This window comes from Oppia nitens, unplaced genomic scaffold, assembly GCF_028296485.1.
Source record: "Oppia nitens isolate AA-2021 unplaced genomic scaffold, nextdenovo-longstitch-racon4-pilon3 scaffold4_pilon_pilon_pilon, whole genome shotgun sequence".
Lineage (NCBI taxonomy): Eukaryota > Metazoa > Arthropoda > Arachnida > Sarcoptiformes > Oppiidae > Oppia > Oppia nitens.
Window position 1 is genome coordinate 2,452,002 of NW_026533232.1, and position 11,971 is coordinate 2,463,972.

The 11,971-nt window shown below is 23.6% G+C and overlaps 2 protein-coding genes across 2 annotated transcripts; both read right to left on the reverse strand.

Moving 5' to 3' along the window:
• Nucleotides 1–458: 458 nt before the first annotated feature.
• LOC128960619 (natterin-4-like) lies at nt 459–1,510 on the reverse strand. The gene is made up of 2 exons (XM_054306742.1): nt 1,294–1,510; nt 459–1,098 (listed from the first exon to the last, which is right to left on the reverse strand). The coding sequence occupies exon 2, from the start codon at nt 1,040–1,042 to the stop codon at nt 602–604; it is 441 nt and encodes a 146-aa protein (XP_054162717.1). The 5' UTR covers nt 1,043–1,098; nt 1,294–1,510; the 3' UTR covers nt 459–601.
• A 6,233-nt stretch (nt 1,511–7,743) lies between these two features.
• On the reverse strand, nt 7,744–10,229 carry LOC128959828 (sodium-dependent glucose transporter 1-like). The gene is made up of 4 exons (XM_054305844.1): nt 9,778–10,229; nt 9,547–9,670; nt 8,938–9,441; nt 7,744–8,549 (listed from the first exon to the last, which is right to left on the reverse strand). The coding sequence occupies exons 1-4, from the start codon at nt 9,934–9,936 to the stop codon at nt 7,783–7,785; spliced, it is 1,554 nt and encodes a 517-aa protein (XP_054161819.1). The 5' UTR covers nt 9,937–10,229; the 3' UTR covers nt 7,744–7,782.
• Between the last annotated feature and the right edge of the window lie 1,742 nt (nt 10,230–11,971).

Below are 11,971 nucleotides of genomic sequence, written 5' to 3' on the forward strand. Positions count from 1 at the left end.
TGGTGGTGGTGGCGGATACGGTGGCGGATCAGTCAAAATTCATGGCTCTCCCGATGGTAGACGAAAGTAAGCATTGGGTTAATTTGGTCACAATTTTCTGGCAATTTTACGATAATTTGTTATTATGTTGAATTAATTTTTTGTTGTTAAATATTATTTAGTTTATTATTAATTATTTAAATTGTATTTATTTATTTAATTAGTTTATTGTTTCCTTTTAAATATATATATACCACTTGTATATAAATATTAAATATTAATATATAATAAAATATGAATTTAACTAAAATTGTACAGGTAAATTTATATTTAAAAATAATTCTTTAGCACTGTTTTTGTATTAATTATTAAAAATTATATTTATATATTCTATCATAAATATAACAACAATTTTTAATAAAATACAATATATTTTTCATAAATGCACACAAAATTGATAAGTAATAAACTGCAATATATACTGTATATATAAGTCATATTTTTATCTTATCTTAGAAATATGTCTATCAATTATACATTAATTTTTAGTTATAATTTAATTAATTGAATTTTTAAAAAAAAAATATCTGCCAGCAATTTATTTGGATGAATAACTGTCCAATTATTTCGGTTTTTTCTCGCACAACACCTCATACTCATCGATGGACACCTCTTTGCCGCCAAACGGTACATACAAAACCTTATGGCTCGGATGTACTTTACCGATGACTTTGCTGCCCGAATACTTGGACCGACCAATGTACAGGGGCTCACCGCTGGATGTATGTCCACCCTGTATGGCTCGTTTCGGTACCTTACCGTCCTCTGCATCTTTCCATTTCCATTTTCCGTGATGTACGAGCACTTCGTAGCTTTGGTGGGCCAACTCGTTGCCGCCGTAGGCCACATAACACACGCCATGCGACGGTACTATTTTGCCGGGAATTAAGTCCCCGTTTTCCCAAACCCGACCCACATACAGATCTTCATCGTTGACATCGTCGCCGCCGTGAACGGCATTTTCCGGTACGTGACCTCCCGAGTGGTTATGCCATTCAGCCATTGTATGCGTGTTTTTTGCTGTTTGTTATTTATGATGAGGACAGTCGGGTATAAAATCTATAGATAGACAGTAGAGTGGAGTTTATATTTTAAAAAAAAAAATTATTAATAGACATAAGTTTGACAGTTTGTCTAATAAAACTATAAAACTAAAGTGTTTATTGGAAAATAATACAGTATTTAAAAACAAATGTTATACATGTAGTAAAAATTTAAATATAATAATAATAATATATTTAAAAAAATATTAACCAGATAAATTAGTCGCAAAAATAGACAATAATTTTTTAAGGGTGTGTCCACTTTAAAGTATAAGCCGTGTTGCTGTTATGCCCGACTGGTTATACAGTATAATGTGTATCACAAATATATCGTAACATATATTTATATGTTGAGTGATGTTTATTGTCTATAGTCTAGACATTGCAATGAGAGATAGGTTTTAGTAAATTTCAATTGAATTGATCCAGTTTTGTGTAATATTTTACTACAGAAAAACTACATTATAAACAAAAAATTCATAAAATTAATTCAAATGTTATCTAATGTGTAATAAAAAAGTTATGTTAAACATTGATAAATACCTTTACATTGGGTTAGTTTTTTTAATATGTTGATTAATAGCTAAAATAAATGCCAATTTTGATTTCAATAATACAGTATTGTATTTACAATATACTACCAGTACATTTTACTCTATATTAATTTTTTTTCTTTGTACAATACAATATTGTCAATACTACAGTATAAACAAGTTTATATTGCGTAATGCTATGAAGTAAATTAGAGATAATAAAAATGAGGATGCGCAGTTTGAAAAAAATATATTAATTTGTAATATATGTACTATATTTGTATATAAATAATAATATCAATACTAGATATAAATGTATTTTATATTAGTAACTATAATAAATTATTAATAATAGTAAGTATTGCAAACATAGCAACTATTCAATAATAATAATAATAATAATAATTTATTTCAATAACTTTGTCGCCGACTCACACACTAGCGACATGTCTATAAAAATATTTATATTAATTTATTGATTAAAATTAATTAGTTTTTAATTTAATAACAGATAATAAGTTATTAAAGTTAAAATATAAAATATTAATTTTTATTATTTAAAATTGCTCATATTAGTTAAATAAATGTAACTAATTATTATTAGTTTATATTAAAGTTTATTGACAAGTTTATGAAATAAAAAAATAAGTTGATAAAATTAAGATTATAAATTTACATTACATTACAAAATTAACATTTGAATTACACATTTACTACTGTCAATACAATAACATAATATTTATTTTTGAAAAATCTATATATAACTAATAAAACAACTTTATATAAGAAAAACTAATTAACTAAAATTTATTTTAAAATTAATTATATAACTTAAATATTTTGCAAAATAGGTGAAACTAGTTTTATGGAAATTTTTTTTCTAGAAATGGTTAAAATTCAATAAACAAAAATTTATTTGCAAATATTAGTATACATAAAAATATAATAAAATAAAGTTATTAGGCAAAAATTAAAGATTCTATACAGTAAATCATCAGGGTTACACAATTATTTTATGACCATGATTTCTTTTATTGAAAATTCTAACCTTATTTTATATAATAAATACTATATATATATATATACTTTTTAGCAATAAATAAAATAAATTTAGTAAAGTCATGTAACCAAAAACAAAAATATCTCTTAACTATAAATCAATATTTTAAGTGAGCCAGTTGTTGATAATAAATTAACAATGTTATAAAATTAGTTAGCACTTTTTTTAGATATTGTATATAACCTAGATCAATTAGTTAACTTAGAAATAAAAAAGAATTATTAATTTTATCTAATTAGATTATTAATTAAAATTTATTAACTATAAATAAATCTATTAGTTGTAATTTATTTGTATCTGATTTTATCATTTGTTGTTAGAAAGTCATAATCAATTCTAATATAATATTTTATTAAATCAAAAGTAAATAACAATAATTTTATAAATTAATAAAATATATATTAGAAATTTTAAAAATAATAAAAAAATTGTTAATATAATTGTTTTAATTAATAAAATTTTTTAATATAAATTATTATTTATTTATTATAATTAAATAATAATTTATATTAAAAAATTTTATGTTAGTTCAATCTAGCTCAGTTATCTTAGATGGTACAATTGATTGAAATACATTGATAAAACATATATACTCTATATCACATTGTACTTATAAAATACAATAATCTTGTTTGTGGTAACAAAACCGTATGATTTTAATAGTCGACACTCACTCTGTGCTATACTTACAGCCAATTTGTTGCCGACCAACACAATCAGTTTACCATCAAATTTAATGAACTTATTTGGTTACTATAGGATCCATTGAATATTAATTAACATCAATGTTGTTGGTTGTATAGTCAAAAAATAGGAAAATAATGTTTATTGTGTGATATATGTTAAAAAATAAAAATTTTAATAGTTTAGCAATAAGTATTTATAAATTATTGCACAATATATTAAGCGAAATATGATTTCATAAAATTATTATACTAGTTTATACTGTATACAGTGAGGGGACCCTAAATTGTAACGATTTTAATTAATAATTTAAGTAATTTATGAAAATATTTTATAAATCAAATGTTTTTAATATGATAGCCCATATACTTGACAACAAGTCTGTACCGTTTTTTCAATGAAAATAATTGTTTTGAATGACTTATTAGCGTTAACTCTTCAACTCATTTTTTATAACTTTCCAGTGCCCTGATATTACTTAAAAAGCCTATATATGTAAACCATTTTATGATAATTTTTCGGGTAAATAAGTAAATATTTTATATATTTATGACAAACAAACAGTTAACTATTAAAATGAATTGATTTTAAATTTAAGCTTAACTTTAATTAATTCTAATACCATAATTGAAAACGACCATAAAATCTGAAATTTTGTTGATTTTTTACATGACAAACGCGCGGTTTAATGGATGAAACATAGATTTTAGTATTTTTTTTATTATTTTTTGTTTTAAATATCAATATACTACATATATATGCTTCACTTTTGCATACTTTTATTTAGTCAAATATTTTACAATTCTTTATTTATCATCAAATATGAAAATATCGACTGGAAAGGTATAGGATGTAGTCATCAACGTCTGATGGCTATAATATTTTCAAAAACATTTTTACACCAATAAATTATATATCATAATAAACTTAAAGCATTGCTTTACTGTTTTATAAAATAATTTTCAACATTATTTCTATAACTTTTTCAAAAATTGCTAACAAAGTCGTTTCAATTTAGGGTCCCCTCACTGTATATATCTATAAATTATATTGCAACTATTGGTGGGCTAAAAGCAAATAGTTATAACAATAGTGTTAATGACAACTTTCTTATAATAGTAAAATATTTAACATATTATAAATACAAATAAATTTTATAATAATTAAAGCATTAAATATTAACTAATAGTTTATTTTTTAAAACTATCTGTTCATTACTTTTACTATTGTTATAATTATTAGAATTTAATTTTAACTAAATTAATGTAAAAATATCAGATTATAATATTTTATTATAAAACTACGGAATAATAATAAAAATTTGTATACAATAATATTAAAAATAAAAACAACAAAATAAATAAATATTTGATTAATCTAGATCAGTTATCCTAGCAGCTACCAGTGTATTTGATACACTGGCATCATCGTACTCGCCATCACACTGTACTTCAACGATCCAATATCCCAATCCTTGTACTATATTTGTAACAAAGCCATAGGGTTTCAGTAGGCGATACTCCTCCTCAAACTGATAGGCACTCTGTGCTATACGTACAGCCAATTTGTTGCCGACCAACACAATCACTGTACCACCAAATCGAGTAAACGAATCGGCGATTTTACAATTCAATGAATATGATTTACCACCTAAGTTGACACGTTGGTTGATACGCAAATTTGAATAGTCATTTTGGGTACCCCTGTATAATCTGGATGTTATGTTTTCGCCAAAATCACGTAAATATCTACGTATATGTGGTCCGGGATGGGCAAAGTATGTTTCATATATATCCTTGTCCTGTATGGTTGACAATGATTGTACAAATTCACTAGTATTTTGTGGTGTCATCCGATAGTGTTGTACTAATTGTATACTACGCTCAGGTAGTCCAGCTTCCTGAGCAAATAGTTGAAGTTTTCTAGTTTGATCATCATCAATTTTAGTATCACTTAGATTATCATTATTTTCAACATCAACATCATTGACATTATTAGTAGTATTATCATTAGTTGCCATTTTTTTAATAATTAAATAAACTAAATGATATTAAAATGTTTATTATATGTATTAAAAATATTTATAAATAACTGCACAATTTATGCAGTAATACAATAAAATGACATAGATATTTATTATATTTTTGTTGCAGATTATAACCATAACAATTATTGTTATAATATCTATTTTGTTTATTTGAACTAATTGTAATAACTGTTATTGCAGTAAATAATTGAAACAATTACTATTTTCATAAAAGTATTGTAATTGTTTGAACATATTTTAAATAATTAACAACAAAAACTATTGTAGAAGTAATTTATAACTAATATTTTGTTTTTACTTTAAATTTTAAGAAACTCATGAAATTCATTGTTATCATAACGGAATTACATTAGAGATTAGTAAATATAAATTTTTAAAATAAGTTTAACTAAAAATAATTTTATAAAAAATATCATAAATTGTATTAAATAGAGGGGAATAGAGCTCTTAAAATATCAATATTATGTTTTTTTTAATTTCTAGATATCCATTATATACTATACATTATATATCATATAATTTATTATAGTCTGGCTTTTAAAAAAAATATTTAAGAAATAAAATAAATAAATGCTCATAGACAATTTGATAATGCTCAGAAAATAATAATAATTTTATTGAAAAATAATAATCAAATCAGAAAAATTTTAACAACAAAAAAACAATAACAAAAAGTTGTTATTTCAAGTAATTTTGTATAAATTGATTGATTGGAAAAAAATAAAGAAAAATAATTAGCAAAAAAAAATAATTAATAATATTTATAATTAGATAGAAACCAGTGAACAGTCAGTTATCCGAAAGTAAGGGCCAGTCGTTTATTTAGGGAAACACCGTTTGTCTGGACATTCTTTTTTCGGATCCTTACATGTCTTTCCAAAGCAACATTGGGCACAGATTTTGTGCTCACAATCAAAACACTGGGTATTTTCGGGATCGCAATCGGGTTTATCCTTACAACACGGGGGACAGTGATGACGAAACTCGAGGTCAACTCCATCAACGAACGACTGCTGTAGTCCGACCATCAATACGACAACCAATAGACCAACAATTAATGCAACGTTTTTCATGATTGATAACTTAAGAGTTAACTAATTTATCAATTTATGTAAATCTGAAATAAAATTGTTTTAGAAAAATGTTTTAGTTTTCTAATTGATTGATTTAAACTAAATTGGATTCTGCTTATATACTTTTAAATAAAAATTGCTTACTAATTATAAAAACACTGTATTGACTTGCTTATTCAAAAAAATTGAATTTTAGTAAATAAAATTTTCTAGATAAATATGATTTTATAAAATTCAATTCAATTGAAAACATATTACCTAATTGATTAAGTTTAAATTTGAAAAATATAAGTATAACAAAATTATTTTTTAATATTTTAAATTAAACTTTACAATTGAAAACGTTTAAAAAATGTAAATTAATTTCTGTATTATAATAATTTATATATTTAACCTATATGATTCTATTTTTGAAACAATTATTTGTAGTCTATTTTATTATTAATTAGTTGATGTTTTTAGACTAATTATTTATTATATTACTTATATATTAATTTTATATTATTAATTATTTAAAAAAATTATTCTGTTATTTTAAATGATTTTACATTTACATGATTTACATTAAAAGCTATTTTATTTTTTTATAATTATATCTGTTTATAATTGTTTACTTAAAAAGTAGATGTAATTTAATGTCTATTTAATAAATTTATTTAATAATATTTTTCTGTAGTCAATTACTTGCATATTATTTTTTTATTGTTTGCTTTAAAAACTTTCTAGTTAATAATATAATTGTGTAATAGAAAAATTAATTTCAAAAAACATGTAAAGCAATATATTTTATTTGAACAGATTTATGTAAAATATTAAATATTGTATAAGAATTTATTTCCTAATGTAATAAAATAATGATAATTATTATTATCATATTTTAATTATATAATAGATAGTAAATTTAACATTTTAATTATGTTATATTATATTATTAGTAGTAAACAATAATTTATTTAAAATTCTATAAATTGTATAATGTTGAAACTAAAATTGATAAATACTAGATTTTTATAGTAACAAAATGTAGATTTTTATTTAACATATAATGTTTAGTAAAATTTAATTTTATTTATAATTTAGCGGTAAAATAATAATAATAATAGAAAACAAATAGTTATTATGATATATAAACATTTTTATTTTTTCAATACTTATTTTTTAATATAAAAAATTGATAATAAATAAATTTGTTTTTTATAAAAAAAATACAATAGTATAGTCAAAGTAAATTTTTACAAAAAAAAATCCTATTATATAAATAATTATAAAATAGTTGCAGAAAAAAAGGTTTATTCATTTCACTTTACACACACTCGCGCAGTGGTATATCTGTGCCATTGGTGGCGGTAGCTATGAATTGTGGGGAACACTTGTACTCAGACAGGTCTTTGTATTTCAATTTGGTTTGTCGTATAACATACAGTATGAAGAAATACATAACAATACCGACCGATACGTTCATTATGATACCGACGGGAAAGACAAACGGATACTTTTCAAGATATGTACCCAAAATAAATGGCACAATAATGTTGAGACATGCATGAGCAAATATTAGTACAGTTCCGATACGATTGGTTATCTCCAGGTGCTGACCAATGAAGGCAAACACTGCTGGAAATATTGGCGAAAAGCCGAACGACAGCATCAATGAGCCGATCCATAGCTGTATGAGGCTGTGCTGAACGGTCAGTAAGGTTATGATGGCGGCAATGATTATGAGAAAATGATAGGCAATGATAATGTGAAGTTTGACTTTGAAGGCAACAAATATGTTAATACCGCGTCCAATGGTATAGGACAGTGACATTGCCGAAAATATTTCGGCCGCTTTGCTGGCACTGAGCCGTATGGGTATGTACTGGAAATAAGTGGCACCGAACTCAAGGTATATGACCTCAGAGATACTGTAGAAAGCCAGAAATATGCATGTTATAATTATGATAAGCAACTTGGGTGCACCCTCCCGATCAAACAGTTTCAATTTCGACTTGTCCTCGATCTCTTTAGCCTTAATCGGTACGTACCGATACTTTTTGACCAAAAACATTATTAACATTAAACACGGACCTGCAATATATGTAATAAAAAATATATGAGATTAATATTATATGTTAAATATATATAAAAAAATTAAAAATATAATTTTATAAACTTATTGTAAATATTAAATTATATAATTAGTAGTTATTCTATTATAAAACTCATTAAAAATTAGATATTTTAAAAATTATTATTAGGCTAAATAAATATTTATTATTTAAATGACAATATTGTAAAAATAATAGTAACAATAATAATAACAACTATTTTAATTACATGTTAGTTATAAACTATAAGTTATGAATAATTTTAATTAAATTGTAGTAAATGTTAACACAATTTAATGAAAAAATTATTTAAAAGACTTTATACATAAATCTATTAACTGTATTATAGTTTATATGACATTACATACCAATCAAATGCAAACATCCGCTGATAAGGAACGGTGTTTTCAGGAGTCGTTTCCTTTCTTCGCTATCATCATAGACTGCACCGGTTTTATTGAACACATTCATTGATGTCACATTGAAACCTAAATCACTATCGATACTAGTAGTACCACCACCACCACCACCGTGACCACCAAAATGTCCACCACTACCACCGCCATCACCGTTCAAATGGTGAATCTCTCCCAACAAATAGGATCTGTCAATCAATGGACCCAAAATAGTACCAATGCCATAGGTAAACTGGGACAGTTGCATTATGGGTCCTGATTGTTTTTGCCACATTTCGATAAGCCATACATTGTTGGTACTATTCCAGGTACCGGCACACATACCGATTAGTACAAAATACATGTATAGTTGCCATAAATGCTCGGAATATGGTATGAATATGACAGTCAATCCCATGATAATTAACAATATGATTAATGTTAACTGACGGTTTATATATTTGTATAAAAAACCAACTGTCCAAAAAAAATAAAGAGATTAAATATAGTTAATTAATAATTAATAAAATGATATAAATTTATGTATTTATTAAATTAATAATTTAAAAAATTAGACATTACTTAATGAGCCCATAATATAGCCGAAACACATGAATGTTGAGATTAATGCAATCATATTTAGGGATGTATTCAATGCATACTTCAAATCGACAAAAGCCGGAAAAAATGTTGAATTGCATATACCCTATAAAAAATAATTAGGAATAAAATTATTATTTAGACAAAAACTATCTAGGTAAATTTGTTATTTAAACAAATATATCTAAATAGCTATTATTATTAGTTACTTACATATGTGATCATGGTAAAACACATAACTGATGTGTATGCATATTTTTCCCATTCAGTAAATTGATTTTGACAGTTACCATTATTAGCAGCACCGGTACCATTATTAGCCTGCTGCTTTTTCAATGTTGCCGGATCACCATTAGACTTATTAATTGTCATTTTTGACTATTTATTATTATTATTATTTAATTAACAAAACAATTTTTTAAAAAATAATAATACAATTACTAACACTCACACACTATAATAAATTATTTTTTTTTTGAAAAAATAAGATACTAATAATTAAAGAAAACTTAGTTGTTATTAAATAGACTCTTAATAAGAGTTTTTAAGTTAACTAATAACTAATGAAAAGTTTTTAAGGGAAAACCCATTAAAATATGTTTGTTTTAATTTATAAGTTTGTTGTTTGACATCACTTACTGATCACAACAGTTAAACTTTGACTGACTGATAGATTGCTACAAATTTTCACTTTATTTTATAGTTTATATTTATTGTAAATACTTGTTGTAATCGTTACTAAATACAGTATATATGGTTCCGGTATAAAAAACTGTTTTTTGGGACTGGCCTATCATTGGTCGGTTAGGTTTTTTTTATAGATATATCTCTGATCACATGTACATAAACATACAGCGCCGGTATGTCTGGTGTGTTTCAAAATTAATTTAAAATTATATATTAATAAGTGTGTAATAGAGAAGAGAGAGAGAGAGAGAGAGAGATTTATATTTTGTAAATATTTCCATTAAAACTAATAAATATTATAACATTATAATATTGAAATTATTGTAACACTTTTATGTAGATGTAATTCATAATTTTTTTATTAAATATCTGTTTAAAATAACATTAAATAAAAATGGAAATTACATAAAAACATCAATGAATTTTTATTTATAGTTAAAATAATGCAAAATAATCTCATATATCAAAAGTTTATCTAATATTATAATATTTATAAAATAAAATAAAAATGAATTAAATGTGTATTTAATAAATTGTGTCATATGTTTAAAAACAAAGACAACATTAATCAATATTCAATATTTTTTGTAAATATTTGTAATAATATTTAATTTATTAATTTAATAAAAATAATAAATTATATTGTTTATTCATACAGTTATATTAGATATAGCAATATACTGTATTAATTATATTAATAATATGTGTATTTTTTTAATTTTTTATAAGCTATATTTAACTTAATGTTAATATAGTGCATATTATACACAAAATAAAAATAATATTTTTAATTAGAAAAATATTATTTTTATTTATTTATATGACTTTAACCTTAACGTGATTAAAACTAATTTACAATTACTTAGACTTTCATTAAACTGATACATATCTATTGTTTTTCATATAATATCAATTGTTGATTATTTATTTATTAATCAATAATTTCTAACATTTTTTATATTTGTATGTTTATAATAAAAGTAATATATTATTTATTGTTAACTATTCACTATTATTATTACTTTTAACTTTTTAAAAAAATATTTTATTGTATAATAATTTATTATAGAAACTTTAATAATTTCTTAAAGTGTTTATTAATAATAAAAATAACATTGAATTTTTATTAGAAAATTTACTATTTTTAGCTTAATAATATTTGATAACTAAAATATACTTAAAATTTAAATTAATAATCAAATAATAAGGTTATGCAATGTTAAGGTTATGTAATACATAACAAACTTTTTTTGACTGCACGTGAACTTACACTTAAAATAAATGTTTATTTAGTTTTTTAAAACAAAATCTACAATATTAGTAGAGAGAGAGAGAGAGAGAGAGAGAGAGAGAGAGAGAGAGAGAGAGAGAGCCTTATAAAAGCTCAGTTAGCCTATGGGAAAGGTGTCCAAAATAGCCGGCAAAAATCGGTTAGAATCGGTGTGAAACCGGGCTCTTAGTTTATGTATGAGAGGTTGTCATTAAAAAAATTGTTGTCAAACATCATTATTTATATTTATATATATATATTGATATTTATATAATATACATACATAAGCTATATGTTTGTACTGTACATATGATATGATTTTTATTTTTGAATCAGTGGCTCATATATACTATATGTTTTGGTTAGTGAGCTCCGGATCAGCACTGGTATGATATGTTTAGAGTGTATCGGTTTGAACCGCTCTCTAAACATAAAATTGTTATTATTATT

Excerpts from the sequence above, each read along its gene's own strand:
- LOC128959828 (XM_054305844.1), bottom strand. The coding sequence starts at position 9,936 with ATGACAATTAATAAGTCTAATGGTGATCCGGCAACATTGAAAAAGCAG. Across the intron at positions 9,442-9,546 it reads CTATATTATGGGCTCATTAA|TTGGTTTTTTATACAAATAT; the intron begins GTAATGTCTAAT and ends TTTTTTGGACAG. Across the intron at positions 8,550-8,937 it reads CGGATGTTTGCATTTGATTG|GTCCGTGTTTAATGTTAATA; the intron begins GTATGTAATGTC and ends CATATATTGCAG.
- LOC128960619 (XM_054306742.1), bottom strand. The coding sequence starts at position 1,042 with ATGGCTGAATGGCATAACCACTCGGGAGGTCACGTACCGGAAAATGCC.